The sequence below is a fragment of the Aptenodytes patagonicus genome, chromosome 3 (genome assembly GCF_965638725.1).
Source record: "Aptenodytes patagonicus chromosome 3, bAptPat1.pri.cur, whole genome shotgun sequence".
Lineage (NCBI taxonomy): Eukaryota > Metazoa > Chordata > Aves > Sphenisciformes > Spheniscidae > Aptenodytes > Aptenodytes patagonicus.
Window position 1 is genome coordinate 111,667,013 of NC_134951.1, and position 23,484 is coordinate 111,690,496.

Below are 23,484 nucleotides of genomic sequence, written 5' to 3' on the forward strand. Positions count from 1 at the left end.
TCAAAACCAATTTAGTGTATGCATACTATGACTAGCCTGAAGTTCACAGGGAGCGTGGGACATTGCTCTGACATTTTGGAACAAAGAGGGTTTAAAAATCAACCTATTCAGTAATTTGGCAGACATTATTTTAAGAGGTGGCACTGTAAAATATAAGTAGAATTAAGGGAACATGAACTCTGCATGCATCTCTGCTTCACCTCAAGCAACAGTATTAATTACTTTCTCTGCAGGCTTTCTGCTGCATAGAGACCTTGATATGAAAAAATGACTGTTTACTTTGTTGCTTTTATGACAAAATAGAGATGCAATAACCAGTTTCACTAAGTTTTTGTAATAAAAACTGTCATAGATGAGTACAGGAATCATCAATTAGCCATAATACCATCTAGATGCTTTCATGGATAGAGCTTTGCACCAATAAAGCATCTGCCAGATGCTTCAGAATATCACTGTACATTGCAGTGTAACAGACACTGCCGCTGCAATATTCAAATTTCCAGAAATAAAGCTAAGCATTGAGTACTTCGCACTGAAAGATGACATGCGGTAATTTGGCCACAGAAAAATGCAACGGCTTGAAAATATGTTCTCTGGTATCTTTATAGCTATTAACAGCATTGAACTATTTAATCTGAAAATAGTTTAAGTTATAGGTATGCCTTTAAATACACACAAACCCCTACTGGGCAGAAGGAAGAGAATTCTTCTTTAGCGTAGCTGTCTAAATAGCCAAATCTTACTGGCAATGAGTAATTTCTCATTCTCAGCCTGCTCAATATGTGCACTAAGCCGAATACTGCATAGGAGTTGCTTTACCATTTGGGAGGATATTGGGCGCAGAAGACAGATGAGAAGTATCTATTTTGAATAAAAGAAAATGGTGTTTTCAAACAGGAAGTATGTGAAATGACTGCTGAATTAAGTTCAGATTAACATCCTTAAAATTACAGAGTAGACAGGAACGAGCAATAAAGGGACTTCAGACTTGACAATGGAAAACTACTTAGTTTCCCAACACATCTGTTTTAATGCATGACACTCATTGATCTACAGCTCTCTTTCTGTAGCACAGAGAAGATGCAATAGTTGCACCTGTGCTTCATTCCTCAGGTTTGTTAAGTGCAAGTGATCCAACAGTGAACGCAGAACAGCTAGAGGAAAGCAGCTGAGCAATGCTCCACCTAGTACAGGGACATTTCAGAGTTACCTGCCCATAATCTATTTCCAGCGGGTAGAATTTTTTGGGATATTTAGTGAAGTTCTTTGAATGCCAAGAATTGCCAGTTTTCTCTTCATACAAATTCAGGAAGTGTTCAACGGCATCTTCTTTTGAGGGCATCTGCTCCAGCTTGTTACTCCCAATTACAGTGCCCACGCGACCCCAAGATCTGAACACCCAGTATCTAGAGAAGTAAAACACGAGAAAAGAACAGACATAAGATACTCTGGCTCTAGATCTCAGTCCAAATGAAACTGATCCTGCAACCACCATGCAACTGCATGCCAATCATCCATTTCCATACCATTAATTTTATGGAAGACATTCTCTGTCAGCGACTGCAGGAGCACAACAGAAAAGCCACCACAGAGCGTATGTCCAAGAAGTGGTGTAAAAAATTGCCCAGTGTTAACACACCAGACCTACAGCCCTGAGGATAAATGTGTGCACAGCAGGAACAGAGGTTAGTATCTCTTCAGTGTTAATGTTTCACAAATACGAATCTTCAGGCTATTGGGATTATATATTTGAAAAACAAACACCATGCATCTTTAAGCCTCAAGTCCTAGAGTTCAGATTTTTAGAGAAACCAAAAGTAACTCAAGTATTTGTTTTTATTACTGACACCACCTTGGGTGAGCTTCCATATTACTTCGAGGGATACAATCAATCAACCTTTCCAATTTGTCAGGCATGAAATGCAGGCACGGAGATCCCCCCAGGTACCGAATCACAGATCCAGATACAAACTCCACATACAAGAACCAGCAACAAAAGCTTGTTATGAACATGGTAAAGTGCAATAAATCCAGAGCTGAACCAGGGTTGTTGCTGACAGCCATTAGCTCCCCTAGATTTCTGTGCATCCCTTACATGCTTGGGGGAGCAGTTTCATTTTAAAGAACCCTCTCCATTTCTTTATCTGTGTTCAGTAACGCAGCCACTGGACAGCTCTGCCACGTGTCTGATGAGACTGGAAAGCTAAACACACATGATCATCCCCTGACCATTTCAGTGCATTTTGTTAAGCCTCAGGGCAGCCAACTTGGGACAACATTGTGGTAGAATAGCCAGAATCTAGTTTTGTTTCCCAAGGTTACAGCTCCGCAATTAGAAGACAAGAGTAAGTTGGAGAACGAGAAAGATTCCCAACATCGATGACTTTACGTGTGGGGTCTTGATGTTAGAACAGAGGAACCTCCACCAAATTCTGCTTCTGTACTTTCAAGGGCAGCCATTAGTCACAGAGCACTGTGGCCCTCCAATTAACCCCATCCTAAAGACACCAATTGTACATGCCTCGCTCATCCTAGGATGCAGGAATGAACACTACCAGATGCAATTCTGCAAAATTACTCACCTCCCAACTTAGGTTTTGTCAACACCACAAAGAAATGTCCCCACACCGAGCACAGATCTCTCCAGGGGTGGCTGTTTGGTTGTTTTGTAGTTTTTGGTGGTTTGGGGAGGTGTGGGGGGGAGGGTGTTGGGTTTTTGTTTAGTTTCGGTTGTGTTTTTTTTTTTTTTAAATAAATATACCTATCCATATCTCCTCAAAAAGGCATTTTACTCATACTTTGCTTTTGTAGATGCCAAAAATCCAATATTTATTGGAAAAAAGTGAACGAAAGTATTTCTAGGGAAAACAAAACTCACCTGTTCTCTCTGTCATCCTCTAGCAGCTGCAGTTTGTAATAGGAATTTGTTCCTTTCACAATATCTACTAGGCCCAGGGTTGCACTGAAAATCTTTCCACCTTTTTCAAAGACATGAGCAGAATCCTCCAAACCTACAGAGAAGAAACAAATTGGAACACAGAGGAGGTTACCATTTTAGGTCTCCTTCCTACATTTGTGCTCACCCAAACATTGCATGAAGTAGCGTGAATCTGAACAAAAATACTGCAAAAACGGTGACCACGTGCTCATGCAAAACTACTTGAAGCATGTTTTCTTTTTAATAAATTGTGAGCACACACCTTTAGATACACTGGAGTGAACCTCAATCCTAACTAGAGGAAAAAAACCCTGTAACTTTTGAAAAAGGACGATCTAAAATCTAATATTTAACACTGCATGACCAGCTGGAGGAATTCTCAAAAGAGATACAGCTCTGCAGGTGTCACGTTAGCAAATGGACTGAAAAACCAAGGGCTGGCCTCAGATGCAGTATGAATACTCAGAACAGTGTCTGTGCACCATAGGTTTGGAGAGTAGCATCAGCTGCCCTCCCAAGAGCCTGGGGGCAGAATGCTCATGCCAGACCTGTGGCCTCTGCTGGCTGGGCCTTTATTCGCCCCACTGATAGATGCTCCTGAAGCTGAACAAGGTGCACTCCTTAGTTGAAGTGGTCCTTCTGAAAGTTACACTAGAAAATCCTGGAATATCCAGCTTTGGATGTCAACCAATATCCTTCCTTTGATAGCAAGAAAAGAGTGGTTTTTTAAAAAAAAAAAAAAAAAAAATCACATTCCTTTTATGGAACCCTTATCCTTTCACAGAAAAACATTTTGCAAGTGATCACGCATCCTGAAGACCGTGTGATGCAGGCACAGCCATTGTTATCACTCACCAGAATCAGGATCTACTGCTGCTCCACCTTTAACTGTTAGCTTCATTTTCTTTTCAGACTTGCTAGGTCCTGCAGCAAAAGAGAGTTAATTTTTTTCCTAGGCAGGCAACACAGTCTGACTTGAATCAACATTTAAATTCTCAATTTGCATAATTATCACCCTAAGGAGACTTCAAATCAGATTCCCAGTATATGAACAGGATGACTTCAGTGGCTTTTTTTACCTGGCTTGAGCAGCCAGTTCACAGCCCCCACTTCCCCAATTAAATGAAAAATAAGATCTCCCCAGACCTTCCTTCTGGCCCCAAGGGGTGGGCCATATCATTTTTTCACCTGCCCAGCAGATAAAAGTCATATTTGTGGTTGTGTTTAAGTGGGATTTAAAAACCTCACGGGGTGCAGGGGGTGGTCAGGTCCCCCTGGAGATCCTGCTGCTGTGAGATAGTCTGGCAGTAACATACCCAACTGTATGACAGAAACCTAAGCTTGGAGAAGAATGGGTTCTGAAGACAGGCGAGCAGATGCAATGGTTTTGTTCACCGTCCAGCATTAATAATGCAAGCTCTCTATGGCATTGGTGAGGAATGCCACTGGTGTTGGGTATTTTTCCTCTTCTGTTAAAAAAGTGTTATGTTCTAAACCAAGTAGAACAAAGACCCATTGCTCTGGGCCCCAGTATTTTCTCACTTGCTAACACCCCTCGGGAGTCACGGTAGTGTCTGTCACATCTTGGTGCCCCAGCACCTCCTTGGAGCTGCAACAGTGACCCAAACTGAGAGAGAAGCCAAGGTGTTATGAGGAAGAGCCTGGACTGGTGTCAGGGAGTTTGTGCACGTACAGCACAGAAGATCTCTGAAGCACAACTGAACGAGGGGAAACAAGAGCCAGCTCAGGAGACAGCTTCATGTTTATACTTAAAGCTAGTCTTGCCCTGAGGTCTCATTATTTAAATTTATTATGAGAAAAAGGGCAGAGAACTCAAGGAAAGGGCAAGGATAGACTATACCCAGATTTGCTTTGTGCATGCACAGCATTGAACAGGCCTACGGAGAAACAACCGCTTTGTTCTTCACCTTGTTCTTCTTTGACCTTCCCAGCACTCTTCATACTTGGGGGCTTGCTGCACTTCCCATCCACGGCCATTTCCTCATGCTCCATTTTCACCTCCGCGCCCCAAGGCGAAAGCGCATGGAGAGACACAAGCTCCTGAAAGTCCTTGCTGGAGGATTTCACATCCTGAAGAAACTCCTCTGAGACCACACGGACTTTGGCCTCCTTCACTTCTTCCATCTTCTTGCTCATCTTCTCCACATCCTCTGTAGAGGCAGGGTGGGAAACAGAGAGAAAAAGTATCAGTGAGGTTTCAGACTTTAGCCCCTCCCTCTGGCCATGATTCAGGGCTCTGTAACACTTTGTGGAAACAGAATTCCACCACATTTTGGATTCACCATGTTCTTTGGAGAGCAAAATCCCCATCGGCTCAAAGCCGCAGCTTGGGCTAGAGCATGAACACTCATGTTTTATCTGGCTGGTCCAGCTACCTCCTTCCTGGAGCTAGGCTGGGGCTGTACAGTCCCTCTTGGACCTCCTGGCAGGTGGAAGCAGTTCTACCTCAGCAGCCAATCTGCTCCTTGACTTCAACAGGGAGCAAGAGCAGACCCTAAGTTGCCAACAGAGAAAACAACTGCCCTCGGGCACCCACAGTCAGCTCTGCGGCTTCCCCAAGGCAAGCACAGACACAGCCCCCAGCACCTTTCATCCCAACAAGGGTGGCCTGCACACCACCACGGGTCTGCATACAGACCTGAGCTCCAGCTGCTGCAGACCCGACAGAGCCTTATGGCACAACCTACAGGACTAACGTGCTAGGTAAGTAAAACTCAAACAGCACGCATCTGTCTTTACTTTTCCAAGCACATTAAGGTCATGGGCACACACAAAGCACTCCCCCTAATCCAAACACTGATCCTCAGAGAGCTCAAAGGATGCGTGCCCTCTGTAATCCGCTCAGCTGTTACCAGTGCTACCAGTAACCAAGGCACGGCTGCTCACTCTGTGTGCTGATGCACAGGGTGGCCTTGTTAGCTGTTGTTGTCATCTTTCCTCCCAGCTCCTCCACAATGCTCTTCACCTCCTCCTTGTTCTTTGACAGCTTTCCAAGAACCAGGATCTTCATGTTGGTCAGCGGTTTGTCTAGGGGTTTGGAAATAACACAGCATGTTAGCAACAGGCACAGAGCCCCCCCGGCAAATAACAAGCACAAAGGAACAGCATCCCCCATGCTCAGGACAATCAGCCCAGCAGGCAGGGAGACAAGGGCCCAAAAGCATGTCTGACCTGCGCTAAACAAGTGGGAGGAAGCTCCCCTTCACCTAGGAAGGGCAACAAAGCTCAGCACCCGCCAACAAACAGAAGGGATGGAAGACAGGGAAGATGGATATGTAGGCACGTTATTTGCCCTTTTTTTTTTTTAATTTAAAAAAAAGTCAGTCTGCTTCAGCACTGCGCTACTAGAGACTCTGCTCTGCTTCCCTCTTCCTTTGATGCCTGGACAGCATGGCAGAAACTCACTGTAACGTGAAAGCTCCTGCCTCTTCAAAAGGAAATCTGTTTCGCAGTGGCTGGAGAAAGAGGATCGTCTCTCAAGCAAGAGCGTTCCCACATGTTACAGTACATCTGGGTCTTGATCTTATAGACAGTACAAGGTTGTATCATGCAAACCCCATAACAAGTCAGGAGCAAACTGGTAACCATCTGAGGCTCCATCACATCATTGTGTTAACACCTTGCAATGTAGGTGGGTCCAGGATGTGACAAGTCTCTAAGAGCGTACCTCCACTGCTAAAGATAAATGCTATTAACTCTGGTTGACCAACTGAGGGGTTTGTTTCCTCCTTTCCCCCCACTCAGATTACTTGGGTTGCTAGCAAACAAAGTAACCTGGCTTTAATTCTGGTCAACGCTTTGAGTTTACTTTCAAGGCACACTGGGGCTGGAATCAGCTTGCCAATCAGAACCGAGACCTGGGTTACTTTGTCTTCACTGCTAAAATAACAGGATCTGGCTAAAATTAGCTGTGCAGAATTACTCCCACCCTTTTCACCAAGTAACAATAATCCCCTGCTCCCAGAACTATGGCCAAGGCTAAAAAGGCTGAATAAGAAAGAAGTCAGTATAGTTCTTAGTGGACAGGCTATATCACCAAAGCATGCAACTCATTCCAACAGCCTATGGGAAATTTCTGGAGTCCAACCTTTTCCCAATTCATGGGCCGGAGACAGCATATCTATTTTGCATAAGGGGAGTTAGTGATTGGTAAAGCCAAATCTCAACGGAGGATTTAAAAAACCAAACCAAAACACTCTTGCCCTTAAAACCTAATATTGGATGTTGAATATCTGGCATTATGGAGGTCCCTGGATGTTCCCCAAGAAACCAAGCAAGAAGGCATTTCACAGCAGGTCTCCCTTGAGACACATTTTGCAACATCGGCCTTTAAAGTTTCTGATTCATTGCAAACACATAATTTCCTCACCATCAACAAATACCCAAAATGATTTGTTAGAAAACAATTGGGATCTCAAGCCCATGTCCCCAGGCAACCCACCACATCAGGGTCGACCTGTGCTAGGAAGATGAAGCACATGAGATTTTCCTATGCTATTTTTTACCAGGAGAGCTCTGCCTGCTTGAGGGCAAGAGAACAGCACGCCTCTTCAGGGTGGCATGTTTGTCTGGCTGGGAATGGCATTACAAACCATCCTGAGCTCCACTGACCCATGCCCAGTCAGCCGCTTACCTCTGGGTGCAGACACAGTCTCTGTCAAAGGAACAGATGCGGAGGGAGGAGGCACAGAGTTCACAGTTGCAGCATCTGGAGGGAATACCCTGTCCTGCTTCTTACACTTAAATTTCTTCAGGTAAGGAATTTCCCGAAACTCCTGTGGATGGAAGCATAAGTAGAGTTTAAAAACAACTAATACTATTATAAGATTTAAAGGCTAAGTTGAGCACTGGCCAGATGTTGGCATTTACTGCAGGTCTTGGAAAGGATTTCTGAGACGTTCATACTAAGGTAGGCAAATACCCACTTTACTGACTGGGAAAACAAAGCTAGAAGAGGGTAAATGATGGGTTTCAAATCAAATCAGCAACATCTCTTCAATTTAGTGTTACTGGAAAAAATATGCTTGTTCAATCTCCTTACAATAGGTAACATCAGTTAAGAAATGTGCTTCAGATCATCAAATTTGCAGTAAACACCCACCTTTGGGATCACCCAGTCTTTCCTGTTGGGAGTCTGCGTTTTAGCAACGCACTTAGTCCAGGCAGTAATATCCCCTGAACAGTAATATGCATCACTCTTGAACACAAACTGCCCCTTACACTCCTCGCAGGGAAGCAGAGCTCCAAATGCCATCCCATCTGCTACTCGGTCCAAAATCTGAAGGAACACACAATACAAAACAGGTCACGGCAGAAGGAGGCCGGAAGCCCATGCACTACATTACACTGGGCTGCACAAGAAAATAACTGTCAGGCTGCTGGCACACAAACGTAGATGCTTCCAGCGCTTGTCATGCATACGCTACACATAAACCAAGACTCTTACCAGCACCGATTGATTTACGACGCTTTAAAGACACGACATGAAACTTCCCCAGTCACGCCTATCTGCTCACACCCATGGCTTGCAGTCTCTCCTGTTCAGATTTGGCATTCAGGAAAGCATACCTACCACACAGCACCTGACCAGGCAGCCATGCCAGAACAGCCAAGGAGGAGACGAGCTACTGCATCTGAGCACATGAGTAGGTAGGTGGGAATGTAGGCTCAGACAAGTCCCGGTTTTCCCGCCTAGAGAACATTTCTTGACCATTTTGAGTCTAGACACTTCCCACATCCCAGCCCACGCTCCTTACAAAGAGTCTTAATAAATACAAGTACTTAAAGTGATGTGTGGCTCTGAAAGAGAGAAAACCTTCACAAGTTACACAGACTGAAAAGTGACTGTTTTTAGAAAAGATACCAGGAAAGTATTTGTGCAGTTTTTGCTTCTTTTTGCATAATTTAACAGTTGAGGGAGGCAACATGAAGTGCCATAACTAACCTGCTCTTGAAGAGCCAGCAACAACAAAAAAAAAGGACCAGCTTGGGCATAGCAGAATAAAGGCACATCACAGATTAAGGCACTGAATTCAGCATCACACACCACCACACAGCCCTTCACAAGCAAGCGTAACAGCGATGTCATTGGAGTCCTGGGACAAAAGGACTGGGTTTTGCACTGAATTTCTTTCTGAAGTGTTATGTTCGGAACATGCTTCAAACTTGTGGACCTTGCAGCAATATTGGTTCAGGTCGGCTTCTCTGATTCAAAGACCCAGCACACATGCAAAGCAACTACAGACCAACTCACGGCATTCTCCCCTGAAGGCACTTCCTGCTTGTTGGCGATCAGCAGCTCTTTCAGGTCGTTAGTGGAGCAGACCTTCCTCAGCTCATCCTTGATGCCCCAGATCAGCTCTGTCTGCTCCTGTTGACAAAACCCAGCAGCTTAGCTACTTGCAGTCAATTGCTTTCTAAGAACACTCCTGAAACTGCAGTACGTGGACAAGGTTTTAGCAAGCCCATGGTATCTTAAATACAGACTGTGAGATGAAGAGCACCAAGAACCAGTATCTTTACCAAAAGGGAGAGTCGCACATTTCACCCAAACACCTAGAACAGATCTTTAAAGCCACATGCTTCAGATTTCAGTATGAACGCATGAGCACACCACAGCTTCAGCAAACACTCTCTCTTCTCAAGATTACATGTGGAAGGACATCCCTATGGGATTCTATATAAACCAAGGCTTCTCCATCATGAACATGTGAAGGCAGGCCATGGAGCAACCTTTACAGCACTATCCCATACAAAAAGGTACAAGTGACACTAACAAGACAGCTAGCTTTTAGGCAGAGTGGAACCCATGTTTCTATCACACTTCTACCTTTAGTGAGTTCCCAACAGCCTTTGCAAAAATCACCTAACTAGTTCACACTGCCAACAGTGGGGATGTGGCTACATTTGAGCCTTGTATTAAAACAAAAACCAGAAATGCTGATTGACACTGTTGTTCTTTTAAGCTACCTAAGCATATGAGGAATTTCTGCCAGATTAGTCACCTGCAGCAGTGCGGAGGAGCCTGCAAATTCTTTTGAGCCTTTCTACAAAAGGTGAAAGGGTTGGACAGCAAAGAAGCACCCTAAAATATCTCAGATAGTTTCTGAATGTTATTCACTGACTACACTCAAAAATGCAGTTTACCCTGGGAGAACTGGTTGACTGTGTTAAATGGTTTAATTTTCAGTGTCAATGGTCGTGCTTGATGAAATGCTGTTAAAAAAAAAAAAAATCAGTGAACCCACAGTTAAACCCTGATCCACAAATTGCCTTGATCTGTCCTAAACATCTGCACTGCAGCAGCAAAACCTTGATAATGTCTCAGCTAAGTTTTGTTGAAAATTAAGGTGTTAACAACAAAGAAGAAAACTTCTGTTCAAAGGTGGACATACCACTTTTCTACAGCTCCATTAAGACTTCAATTGCAGCAAAAGCAGCTTGTTAATTTTTTCTTGGAAAACACCTATGCCAAACTTTCAATGAATACAAAATTCCTGATGCTCTGTTGGGAATTCTTCCCACGTATTCTAGAAACTGAAAGGTAGAAAGCTGTGATCTATCCCACTTTGTACCCAAGAACTGAACACAGCTCCCCGGAGGGTGAAAAAGATACGACTTCTCATTAATCTAGTTCCACACTTTACCTCTGTTTAATTTTTGCAATGAGCTATTTATTGTTTCCAAGCTCTTCTACAACAGCACTCGGGCTCAGAGCTTCAGCCACCACAACCAGATGACACAGGAAGCACCACAGAACCAGCCTCCCTGAGAGAGAAGGCATTACCCTAATCTATTTAAATCCAATAAGCACAAGTCGTAGAGAAGCTCCTTCCTCTCTTTCTTTTGCTGTCAGTAAAGCCTTAGTGACAGGGCATCTCCTGCACCAGGACACGAGGACCAGCTGTACTGCAACTCTGCTCTGTCTGGGCACCAGGTACAGCCCCTCCCTAGGTGCCACAGCTCTTCAGTTAGTGCCCGACACTGCACTCTTCTAACGAAGCAGTTTTTAGGATGTGATCAGCTAAAACTCACCTTCAGCTGTTTTTCCTGCTTTGATTCTTTCTCTTTTTCTTTTTTCTGTTTCTTTTTCGCAGTCACATTTCCATCTACCTCTTCTCCTTTTCTCTTTCTAATAGAGAAAAACAAAACAAAACACACACACATACACAAAAGGAAGTTATTTAAATGCCTGTCCAGCAGCTACCAGAGCTCAGTTTACTGACTGCTGATATCTGTGGAGGCTTGAATATCCTCAGTTTTGGCAGGCAAACCCATTTTTCAAATTCCTCAGTGCTAGATTGTAGACATGTACTTGGCTCTGCAACGCGAGCCGCCTTAATCAGGTCAGGTACACTTAGAGCTTTTCCACAGGGTAACTGTATGGTCTGGCAGAAGAGCACATGAAATACTGCAACATTTTCAGGCATATTCATCTACACCTGTATTAGTTACACCAAAGGCATACCTAAGAATCACTGAATATAAGCATACCTCTCCAAATCTGAGGAGGTGTAGCAATGCAGGTTAAAAGACTATAGTGTCTTTCAGCTGAATCAACAGCTTGATTTTTCAGTTTAGACAGTCCATATTGAAATAAAGGACAGCAAACATGGTAACTTTAATAAGCTAACACACTGGGGAACTAGATATTTCCCAGATAGTTTCTCTTCAGACTGGAATTAAGTCAGGTCTCTGAAATCAGACAGGAGGAAGTTTCTACCTGCAAAGTGCTCCCAGGCTGATAGCACTTTCGTGATGTACTACTGTGCAGTTGTGTGTGAGGAAATTTATTGTTATTAGCTGGGGCCTTAGAGCTACGCAGAGAGAAGTTGCAGAAAATGCTGCTTGAGAAAGACTGGAAAGAAGAAGCCAAATGAAAACCAGGGGATTTTGGCAGACGTCAGAATGACAAGAGACTTCAGAGGAAGATCATTTATGTTTCCAGAGTCATGTCATCCCCTGGGTCTGCCTGGCTTCAAAATACATCAATATCAATAAATCAAATCACTGTGTGCTCTCCTCGTGAGGAAATAAAGGGAAATTTTGCCCCACGTGCAGCATGATGGGTCTGGAACCTGAGGCAGAGCATGAACACAGCTTGGATCTTGCACTTCATTTTGACAGAGCTGCTGTTGTTTCAAAACATCAGCCAGGTTTCTCTTTAAGAAAGCATCTGTCTTAACTTTATAAGCTGTGGCTGATGGTTAAGCCGTGAAGTTGACATTCTCGATTGCTCTCCTACTCAAAATTTTAAACACTTCACTTTCTAGTACTTCGCTACCGTTAAGACTAACCCTGTATGACAGCTTATTAGCTATAAAGCTGCAGGAGGATGTTAAAAGGTACTCTTCTCCCGAAGACTCACGAATGAGAGACCTGTAAGTTCTAGTAACTGTCCTGGCCCTAAAATTGGGCCAAGTTCTTATTTTGTTTGCAGTGGCCACCACTAGCCCGTCATTAGCACCTCTGTCCAAACCATGATTCAGAGCACTGTGCAGGTCTTTAAGGGGCTGGTTTTGCAGAAGAGCTCATCTTTCAGCTGTCCCCCTGCAAGGTCCCATCAGTCCGAGCTGGGGCTATGCTTTAAAGTGCACTGCCTCGGGGGGGACAACAGCTGCACTGTGCTACCAGTATTGCTTGCATTTCTTGAGAAAACCTCCATCTTGTTTTATAAATCAGGCAAGCAGGAGCCAGCGTGGCAGGACTGGATACAGCACACACAGAGCTGTGCCTTCAAAAGCCCCCAGGCCAAGCAAGTCCCCTCTCCCCCCTGGCTGCAGCCCCTGCAAGGGTCAAGACCAGAGCATCCACTGAGCCCCGCCACGAGGATTATGACTTCTATAAGTTTTAACAGAGTCAAGTGTACACAACATAATCTGGGAAAAACACATCAGCTTGAGCGCAAAGCGCTCTGCTGCGCCTTCCCAGGCCAGCGGGCTTAATAATATAAGTATTTAGGATGGGTGCCCAAATGCTGTGTATCTGCAGTGCCTCTCCCTCAGCAGGCTGACAGTCAGCCTGCCCCCGCAAGCCAGCACTCATTCCTATGCTGTAACTTGTCTCCCCATCTCCAGAAGGAGGAAAGCCAGCACACCAACCACTGGAAGGCAATCACCCTGCCAAGAAGCCCCGGGACCCAGGGAAAGCATCCAAATTCCAGCAGGGACTCACACTTTTGGCAGCTTCTCCTCAGAGTCAAGGGGACAGCAGGTTGCTCTCCTGGACAGAGCAATTACTGTACCTGTTCCAGCCACCTGAACAAACCGCAGAGCAGGAGGGATCATCCCAACTGCAGAGAGGCATAAAGCTGTCAGTAACCACCTTCTCTTTCGTCCCTGGCTATGCCCAAGGCTTAAAACAAACACTAATCATCATTTTATACAGGCTGGAGAAGGGAATGGCAAAGCTGAATTCATCTCACATCTTCCCAAAACAGCAAATTTTAGAACAATTGACAAAATACACACTCACACACACACATTAACTTTATCTGACATCCTTGGGACCAAACACTATGTGTTGCTAACAGCGGCTGGGTGCTACTGTGTACACCCTTTCTCCTGCTGGGGAAGGGACAGTCTTCCCACACTGAACAAGTATAGCCCAACAGCTTGCTTCCAAGGACTGCTACTTACCAGCCCACGCAAACCACTTCTTCTCACCTTCATGGAGGATACGCAATGACAAGATTTATTCCAACTTTCGAGAAGATGAAAAGGGAGGTGAACTGTCCCACTCTAGCCTGGCCCTTCCTTACCATCTACTCTGTTTTTCATGTCCTCCCTACAATGAAAGTGAAGAGTGGAAAGGACAGTCATGGCAACCCTGGATAAAGCAAGCAGCCAACACAGGGAGGAACATCTCCCCTTTTCTCCTCCTCCCTGTAAAGCACTGCCAGATTGTTGCTGACCTGAGTACTTACCCTCTGCCTCAGGCAACCTCTGCAGTTAATCCGGTGTTGCATGACATCTCCAGAATGACACTTTGCTCCTATCCTGGGCAGCAATTCTACCCAAACAAGTGAGGCAGAAAATACAGGAAAGTATTACAGCTCAGAGCAGGAGGGCAAAACACATGCTACCGAAGAAGCACAGTCAAAGGGAGCTCACAAGCTGCTACTGCATTTCCTACATCAGTACATGAGCACTCTTTCCACAGAGAAGCTGCTGGCAAGGACACAAGATCCTCCTTCCCCAGGCCTGCAAAGTGCTGGTGCTCGGGCACAACAGCCCATAGCCCAGGGGAGGCTCGGCATGTCTCACCCAGAGCTGACCAAGGAAAGGAGCCAGGATCCTTGCAAGAAACCTTCCCATTTTGCCCTTCAGAGGGAAGGGATTTTCCTACCTACTCTCGGTAGCCCTGCTCAGCACCTCACTTCTCTCATCTGCAATAGGCACGTCACACTGCCAACCTTAAGGAAAGGGCTGACAGGGCAGTCCCAAAGTCTGAGCTTCTCCTCAGAGTACGGGCTAGACGTGCAGAAGCAGCACATGAATTTGGATGTGTCACATCTGAATTGCAGAGACATCCGAGTCAAGATATAATTTGGACGCAGCACAATTAGAAATATCTTTAAAGATAATTTTGCCTACAACAGATGCTGTAGCATCATTTCTGCGAGATGTTGTAATTTCTGTTATTAATTTCTGTTATCTGATTGAATGCACAAGATGAATTATCGGAGGTAAGTGCATCTCATTCAAACTTCTGGGGTGTTTTTCTTTTGGCTTCTCCAGAACTTCTGTGCTTTCTTGGCACAAAATCACCAGGTAGGAAGCACACCACACCTCTCCACTCATTCTGTTTATTTACACTCTCACTCATTCAGTTTGTCTGACAGACAACTGTTTTTCCAATTGACCCTTAATACCCTTGGCTCAAGCACACAGCCCAAACAGCAGAAGAAAGGTAGTGGAGTGTAAGAGCCAGCCAGCACCTTCATGGTTGAGGGGCTTGTTCATGCAGTGCTTAGAAAGCGGGAAAGATAAGGCGTCCTGCTGCTTTTCTGGCATGAGGTCCTGGTTCACATTACCCTGCATCACCAGCCTAAGCTTTTTTCCACTGCAATTCTAGGCTTTCATTTACACAGTGACTTGGCACACTACTCTGTGGTCTATCTTTACAAAGCCTTCATATTTTGCATAGCATCCTGAAGTGGCCCAGAAAAGCAGAGTCAGGGCAGACAAGAGAAACATGCAGTCAAATCTCTAGAGCTTTGCTGAAGACATGGGAGAAAACGACAAATAACCCTATTAAACTCACGCACTGCTCTAGGACAAAGCGGAACACACACCTCGGCACAAAAAGCAAAGGACTACTTGAAAAGCTGCCAGTGCTTCAAAACACTGTACTTCTACTTACATCCTGCAACACACACAGAGGTAAAAGACCTGCGTGAAAAGACGGCAGGCTGCTGGGCAGAGGCAGACAGCTTGTCTCAGCCTCCAGTAGTTCAGCCAAGTGAGGCGAACAGTGCAGAACCTGACAGGGCTCCAGCAGAAACACCCACTCCTGCGGCACTGCAGGACCCTCCCCACGGCACCTGCACCACTGCTGAACACTTCTGGAGTAACTGCTTGCCAACCAACAATAAAGCATGGAAGTTGAATGGCAGCCTCTTAACACAGACATCAGTTTACGCACGCTCTGCTCTGTTACCTATGGCCGAGGATGACATTCACACACACGCATGGCTCTGAACAGCACGCCATGCCCATCAGCCACATATCTGGAGGACCAATACTGACAAAGACTACACAGATTTGACATGGCTATGGCACCTCAGAACCTAACATCAGTCCCACTGGAGAGTTTCATGGTGAATCCTTGTAAAAGCAAAGCTGAATTCAGCCTACAAGGTACATGGAGAAGCCCAGTGTTTTACAAAAGCAAGATCTTTCCTATTTGTACGACCCAGGAACACCTTATGTTCCTTCCTCCATGGGGACAATGCAACACTGGCTTGTGTTATGAAGCATGACTCTAGGCGAAGTCACTTCAAAAACAAATAACAAAAGCCTTCATTAACAGAGAAAGATTGACCAATGCTAGCAAGCCACCTGGAAGCACTTCTCTGTCAGTACAAGTTCCATCAAAAGCCTCCACTAAAAATTTCAATGCAAAGCAATGAAATTTCAGTTGTACCATAGAAGATTTAGCAAACAAAAGCATCCAAGTGTAAGCACTATGCAGCCAATAAACATCATTATCAGATTCCGTGCCTGTCACAGATCAGCAGCTCATAGATAGGACATGTCAAATCAATTCTCTAACAAGTGGTTAGAGCAGAGAAACCATCACTGATAACAGCATCACACGAGAAGGCGCAGAACCCAGTATCCATTTGTCTTAAGCATGCAGTATTTTATGGTTGAAAGCCCTACATCAGTCCTCCAAGTCACAGCTGCTGGTCTCTGCATTTTCTCAAGGCAGTCACAGGGGGCAAGTGGACTGCATGCTCCCAGGGATGGGGAATTTGCCTGTTGTCATCTGCATAAGGTCACAGGAAGGACCAAATCCTCCTACGACCAACATTGTTTCGAGAGAGACAACAATGTCACAACACATTTATCATGGATGTATTTGAGGGCAAGCAATGGCTCCTCTAGACAATGCAATTTGTTGCATTCCCCACATACCCGTCACTTTTGGTAGCTGGGAGCTGCTTCTTCAAAGTTTCTTTATCTTCAGCTTTCAAGATGCTGAAGCCCAGGAGCTGGGCAGCCCCATATGCTGGGAGGAAGCCCAGCTCTGCTCGGCGGCTCACAAAGCAGTCCGGGTGGTACCAGTTATCTATCATTCCCAGCTGTGGCTTTTCAGGATGCACCATCTTCTTGGAAATCCGGATCTGGCCCTGAGGCAGATTAAAGCAACACAAGAGCAATTGTTAGGCTGTTCTGGAAAGAGCAGGATGTTAACAAGCTTGCTACCAACATGATGGTTAAAAAAAACCCTAAACACCTGTAAAATAGCAACAGTTCCTCTATCAAAGCCTGCAACTTTTGTTCAAGCCCTTTCATTACAGTTCCTCTGCTTTCTTCAATATTCTTTCTAGGTTGAAAAAAAAAACAACCCAGCTTTTTAGGTAGTTTTCTGTTCAAAAAACACTCAAAACAGGTAATCCTGTAGGCTTTACTCCAACTCCCCAACTCCAAGCAAGCTTGAACAAGCAAAACTCACATGACTAAACCCCATGCAGGCAACTTTAAAAATTAACTTTATGTCCCTACCACTCAAGCATCAGTGCCAATATGATCTCACCCCATCTTACTGCAAAGTACTTTTCAGATGCCCACCAAGCAGTTGTTTAGGAGCTTTTAGACTGCAATACTTCATGCTCCAACAAGGAAATGTCTACACAACAGTCACCAATGTTTCTGCAGATACAAGCATACTGCTGTTTGGCCCTTGCCAACTTTACCCAACTGGCAGGTCTATTCACATCTATTAGAGGCTCACAGCTTCATTTTGCCAACTGTCTCTAAAAGCAGAGCACTAAGACATGTTCAACTACAGGGCTGCATCGTTAATTAGCTGCATCACTGTTTTTGTCTGCTTTCATGGAGTTAATATGGATACACCGCACACAAACAGAGCTGGTCTTGCTGAGGAGGAGGAAGAGACCAACGCCTCTGCAGTACTGCAACAAGCAGGAAAAGCCGCAGTTACTCGTGGCTCTCTTGCCACAGAAATGCTGGCGAGTGGCGTTCCAGCCTGCTCTAAGACCCAAGTGAAAGGAAGCATCAGCAGGTTTGAAGCCCAGGCTACAACGCCTGAGGGATGCCTCTACTGTCAGCTGTCCAGGACACAGCTGCTCCTCAGACACAGAAATGCAGCTCTGCAAGTGCTTTCCACATGCAGGACAGACAGGAAGCAATTATAAAAGTCACTGTTTGACTTGGAACTGGTGGGAGAAAAGGCAAGAGATGGAGAACTAAGAAAAACTTTTTACCTTTTCTATTTTCTGTTCACAGCCTTTGCAAGTACTTCTGTTAGACTTGGCGTATTCTGCAGCAAAGTCATTTAGGCTCTTCTCAGCCTTGCCACCTCCTTCCTGTTCCCCTCCTTTTCCTGGAGAACAAAGCAAATACAAAGTTCGGCTTTGAAAGGCATTCCCTTATTCTCTGTCCCAGATTGTTAGCAGTCTGGATTAATAAACCTCTGTGTTCCAGCAATCCATCTGTCAAGAGTCTGAATACAGAGCAAGATAAGCAGTCCATGCTCAAAAGCACTTTTGAAATAGGAAGAATTCTTTAAGCAACCAAGTAGCAATTGTACAGGATTGCTTATTTTATGATTTTAAAAGACTTCCAAAGGCGCACAGAGCTGACCCTTTTTACCTCTTTCCTGAAAGTAGTGTAAAATGAGATCTTCCTGAAGAACTGACTGTAACAGGAGTCACAAATAGCTCTGCTTCAAAGCAGAACTCCTCTTCCCAAGTGCCAGTTTCCTTCTATTTTCTGTATTACTGTGTTTCAACAGGCAGACACCAATCTAAAACTGCCCATCATCCTTGGTTTACACAGAGGCGTGGTTGAGTTTAGTCTGGTCTGTACTTAGACCCTTCTCACTTGCTCCCCTGACTCACTAGTTCATGGTGCAACAATTTCAAAGAGCCACCATAACCATACGCTGCACTGAAGGTACCGTTAAAACAACATACAACGGCATTTGTTAATATTAAAGAACTAAAACCAAAATACACCAATCATGAAAACAAGAAATATTTGGCAATACATCTGCCAACTGACTTGGCTTCTTCCCTCGTTGATTTAACATGCTCGATCATACTGCCAACGTCCTACCTCTGGAGCATAGAGACACCACAACAATTCTTCCGACATCACTTGCTGAAGGGACACAGCAATCAAATAACCACAATAACAGCCTGAGAAGAGAGAGCACAGTTCCAGCTGAACCTCCAAACACCAGGAGACTTCTGCTTACCTCCTCCAGGGCCTCCAGTTTCAATGGCTTTCTTGATTTTTTCCTGATCTTCCCACCGGAGCTCAGGGAAGCCATCGATGTCCGTGTGGGACACGATTCGAGCCCTCTTCCAGAAGCAGCTGTAGTGGTGCCAGTGAGGGACTTTGCCATCAAACATGGGTGACTAGGAGGAAAGCACATTAGGCCAAGATGAAGCAACTTGGACAGAACCAAGGGGGGGGGAGATGAAAAGGAGAATCTGGGAAAACACCAAGTGATTTCTTTTTTTTCATCTTTTTTTTTTTTAATTGAAATGGACACTATTTATGACAGTCTAAGAAGAAAATCTAATAACAGACAAGCTGCTGGAGAGAGGTCCTGAAGGGCACAGATATGAAAGGAGCATTTACCTAGCTTAACCAGTTCATCACCCTGCTGCTTAGTCCATCTGCATTACTCAAAACAAAAAGGTCATAGCCTCAGCGTGGTTATACCAACCCTGAGCAGACAAGGAAAGGTTTCATCTCTATGAGAGTTCGACCATTTGCAGGCATGAGCAAAGCAAAACAGAGGTTGTGGAAAAAGTAAGACAAGTAACAGCACTTGACTCATTTGCTACAACCTCCTTCAAGACTCCTGCAGCACACGAGGCCGCTGGCCTTGCTCTGCAGGACCTCCGAGTGCAATGCACAATCCCTTTGAGAGCCACTTCTCAAGAAAACTGTCCATGCCCCAGAGAGCCCATCACCAGGCACACGACGCAGGAGCAGCTCCAAAGACTGTGGCCTGAAGAAAGTCCTGAGGGGGCTGCAGGAGGCAGAGGCAAAATTTAAGGGAAACACCAGAGCCCAACGAAGTCCTGCATCAGGACAGAAGCACCACCCACATCCTCCCCGAACGGCTGCTCCAGAGTGCCTTGCCTCACAGGAGCCTCGTCGTGGAAGTGCTCCGCTTGCTCATGACTCAGACACATTAAGTACCAACCTGGCATCGTTCCGGTTACCCATCAGACAAAATAACCGTATAGTGGTTTGGCTCCAAGTAATGCACACAAACAAGTGCTGTACTAATAATACTCAACATTGTACAATTATTATTACTGATGATACAGAATTAACGACCTAAGAAAGCATTCTATGTATCACTCACCAACAGGAGGGAGATCTCCAAGCTGAAAAAAACAGCAGTTTCATGCAGGAGCAGGAAGGAGGAGGAAAAGGCTTCGAAGACCACAGCATGGGACTAGGAGAGCTGGGAGCCCCAATTACAACTAACCGTCAACCAAAACTGTAAGAGGACATTTATATTTCCAGCTGGACTCTTCCCACAAGCCAGGATTCAGATTACCCGGTTACCCTCACAGCACCACAGCCACACAGCAGCCACCCTGGGGTTGCTCTCAACATGTCTGGAAGTCACACACAGCTCTGGCACTGAAAGTTGGTCACCCCTGAGCTCTGGGCTCATGTTTGGATTTTGCCCAGAGAAGGACTCATGGCTCTGTCCCTAAGACAAAGGCTTTGGGGGCACAAGGCACTGGGGTGCGTGGAAGGGGGCAGAGCTGGCTCAATTCTTAGGACAACCATGCAAGCAGTGAGATCTGCTCCACCACATGCAGTTGTGCACCTGGGGCACAACTTCTCTCTTTATGGGAAATGAAACCTCCAGGCGAGCTAGACCTTGTTTACACAACTTATCCCAGCTCACCTATCTCTAGACCATAGTTTTCCTAAACAAACTATGGAAAAAGGAGAGACCGATTCGCTTTCACATTGCACGTGCAAATAACAGAAACCGCTCAGTTCCAGCTGGAAGCAAAAGTCAAAGCCATGCTGGTCATGCAGGGCCTGGGTGCCTGCCCCATGCCAAACACTGAGCATCCCACTGTCATTTAGAGCTCTTCACGGGAAAAACCGAAACAAAAGGCTATAGTAGAAATGGCACCAAGCTAACGAGTTGGTCTGGGCTTCCCTTTAATTTCTTCTGCACAATTTGCAAAAGACCTCGGTGCACTGAAGGTGGCGCAGAGGCTGCTGTGCAGGGGATTTCCCCAAGAGGAAACAAGGGGCCCGGGAGCTCTGGTGAGATTTGGGCCCTTGCAGGGAGCAATGCTCAGCAGCAGGGTGTGAAAAGTGGTGGCACAAAAACTGGCAGTGGGTAGAAGGAGCCCTTTGCAGAAGGGATCAAGCAAATTCAAGAGGTTGTGGGGGGAAAAAAAAAAAATTTTACAAGTGGTTGGTGTCAGACCAGCAGTTTTGGGGAGATGATTGGCTAAAAGGCAGTGGCTCTGCGATGGATGCCAGGGTCCCAGCTGTCGTCCCCCCACCTGCCCCTAGGAGATCACTCAGTAAACCTGACCCTGCAAAACCAAAGACAGCCATTCTGCTCGTCTCCCTGAACTAAGGCACGCTGCGGTCCCACAGGCCCCCAGGCTGAGGAAGGCCAACCCACCTCGCATCAGCTTAAACTGCTGGGGAAACGCAAGACAGGAAGGGATAACAAACTTGAGGGAACTGTAGAAGAAGCAGCCGGAGCAGGGGAGGAGGAGTGGAGGCAAGCAGACACCTCCAGCGAGCGACCAAGGGCAGCAGGAGAAACAAAAGAAAAAGGCAGCAGGAACACGTGCGAGCAAACGCTGCAGCTTGGCACCGCACGGTTAAACATCTTTCCCAGGGGAAGGAGGCTCTGGGGAACAAAAGCAGAAGCAGGTATTTCCCCTCCAGGGAACCAGCTCCTGCCTCCAATCCGGGCAGACCTGCCAGCCCTGCCCCGGCAGCCAGGCATCCCCTGTGGGGCAGCCAAGCCCCCCGCAGTCCGGGCAAGGGGTGACTGAGCCCTTTCTCGCCTGTCTCCAAGCGCAGCCTCTCCCAGAGGCACAAGTGACTCTCAGCCGCACAGCGTGGTACATTCTCCAGAAATTGCTCCTCAAGCGGCTGGGAGCCACAGCACCCATCTGTAGGGCTTTGCTCAAGCGTTCGCACCCCACGTCCTTGCTAGCCTTCCATAAATATACATATATGCATTTACTTATCTTTCACGAGACACACACCAAATTCAGCCCGCTGTCCATCTGCACCACCTGAACACTGGAGATGCCTTTCCATCTTCCTTGCTAGAGGCAGGCCAAGGCCCACAGCCTGGGAAGGCAGCTCCTCACCCTTTCCCAAGCAAACCCCCACCTCCCGGGAGAGCGGCGTTTACCTCCCCTGCAGAGAGGCCGATTCTCTCCCCGTCCTCCCACAACAGGGTGGGATTTCAGGCCAGCCAAAACGGCAGTACAGGTCTGTGCGCAATTCCCAGCCCTCCAACACCAGCCGGGGCCCTTCCCTTCATTTTGAAAGGAAGCTGAGCAAGTCTCTTCCCCAAAAGGCAAATAATCTGGGGACAGCTGACACCAAAACATCCCTTCGTATTCAGTTTGCTAATTGCAGTTCAGCTCTCAGTTTCACGTCTGCAATGTGCCAGCCAGCTCTCTAAAAACACCTCTCTACTGCTGGCAGCACAAGCCTGACCGCTAACCCTACAGCTCTCCGTGCTGTAAGGGAAAACAGAGGGGAAAATATTGGACTGTTCACGACCTCTAACATGTCTCGGGTCTCAGTTTTTCTGTTTCATATGCAAAGCACGCACCAAACGGAGATTTCCCTGACCCGACGCAAAACAGCCCGAGTGACAGACGCTTCCCAGGGCACACAAAACTCGAGCCACTGCGCTCGCTTCCCTCCTACACCCACCGTTCTGCTCCCCCACTCCGCGTTCGCCGGATGACAACAAAGAGCCTCTGTGAGCGCCCCCGAGCCGACCCCTCCGCCTCCGCAATCCTCCGCTAAGGCACTCAACGGTGAACTTTGCACCGCTTCACCTCCAGGCGGCTTTACAGCTCAGGCTATCGACAGCGCCCGCCCGCACGGCGAGCGGCCCCGCGGGGACCGGCTCCCACCCGACCGCTGCTCCGGGGGCGGCGGGGAGGGCTGCGGGCAGGGGTGCTCCGGGGACCGGCGCTGCTGCGGAGACCGCAGGGAGCGGCAGGCGAAGGCGCCGCTGCTAAAAATAGGCTGCGCTCGCCCCCGCGGCGGAGAGAGGCCCGGCCGAGCGGCTCCCGACCGCCGCGGCGGGCGCAGGGAGGGGAGCCCTGGCCCGGCCCCGCCGCCCCCCGGCCGAGCCGCCGCCGGTGCGGAGCCGAGCGGCCAGCCCGCCCCCCTGCCGGCCCGGGCCCCGCCACGCGGTACCTGCACCATGAGGGCCAGGCGCAGCGAGTCCTTGGCGATGCTCTCGCCGCACTTCTTGCAGGAAGCGCGGCCGCTCTTGGCATACTCCGCCCGGTACAGCTTCTCCGCCGGCTCCGCCATCGCCGCCGCCGCCGCTCCCGCCGCCGCGGAGCCGCCCCGCGCCGCGCACCCGCCGCCCCGCCCGCGGGAGCGCTAGCTGAGCGCCGAGCGCCCACCTCCGCCTCAGCGGCCGCCCGGATCTGCCGCTCGGCCATCGTTTCGACGCGCCTGGCGGCGCCTGGAACGTTCCGGTTTACTACAGTGTATCAATGGGGGGTGGGGAGCGGCGGCGGGTCACGTGGCGGCGGGGGCGCCGTGGCCCGGCCCGCT

General features: G+C 47.2%; 1 protein-coding gene across 1 annotated transcript in view; it reads right to left on the bottom strand.

Moving 5' to 3' along the window:
- Window positions 1–23,250, bottom strand: part of PARP1 (poly(ADP-ribose) polymerase 1) — a 34,340-nt gene extending 11,090 nt beyond the window's left edge. Inside the window, exons 1-13 of the mRNA XM_076334680.1 lie at window positions 23,116–23,250; window positions 18,908–19,070; window positions 17,913–18,031; window positions 16,600–16,814; window positions 10,994–11,090; window positions 9,213–9,329; window positions 8,061–8,237; window positions 7,593–7,734; window positions 5,846–5,986; window positions 4,867–5,109; window positions 3,794–3,862; window positions 2,879–3,011; window positions 1,211–1,406 (exon numbers count right to left, since the gene is read on the bottom strand). Of these exons, the coding sequence (XP_076190795.1) occupies window positions 1,211–1,406; window positions 2,879–3,011; window positions 3,794–3,862; window positions 4,867–5,109; window positions 5,846–5,986; window positions 7,593–7,734; window positions 8,061–8,237; window positions 9,213–9,329; window positions 10,994–11,090; window positions 16,600–16,814; window positions 17,913–18,031; window positions 18,908–19,070; window positions 23,116–23,235 (1,932 nt within the window). The 5' untranslated portion in view covers window positions 23,236–23,250. The remainder of the gene's footprint in view (window positions 1–1,210; window positions 1,407–2,878; window positions 3,012–3,793; window positions 3,863–4,866; window positions 5,110–5,845; window positions 5,987–7,592; window positions 7,735–8,060; window positions 8,238–9,212; window positions 9,330–10,993; window positions 11,091–16,599; window positions 16,815–17,912; window positions 18,032–18,907; window positions 19,071–23,115) is intronic.
- Window positions 23,251–23,484: the final 234 nt, after the last annotated feature.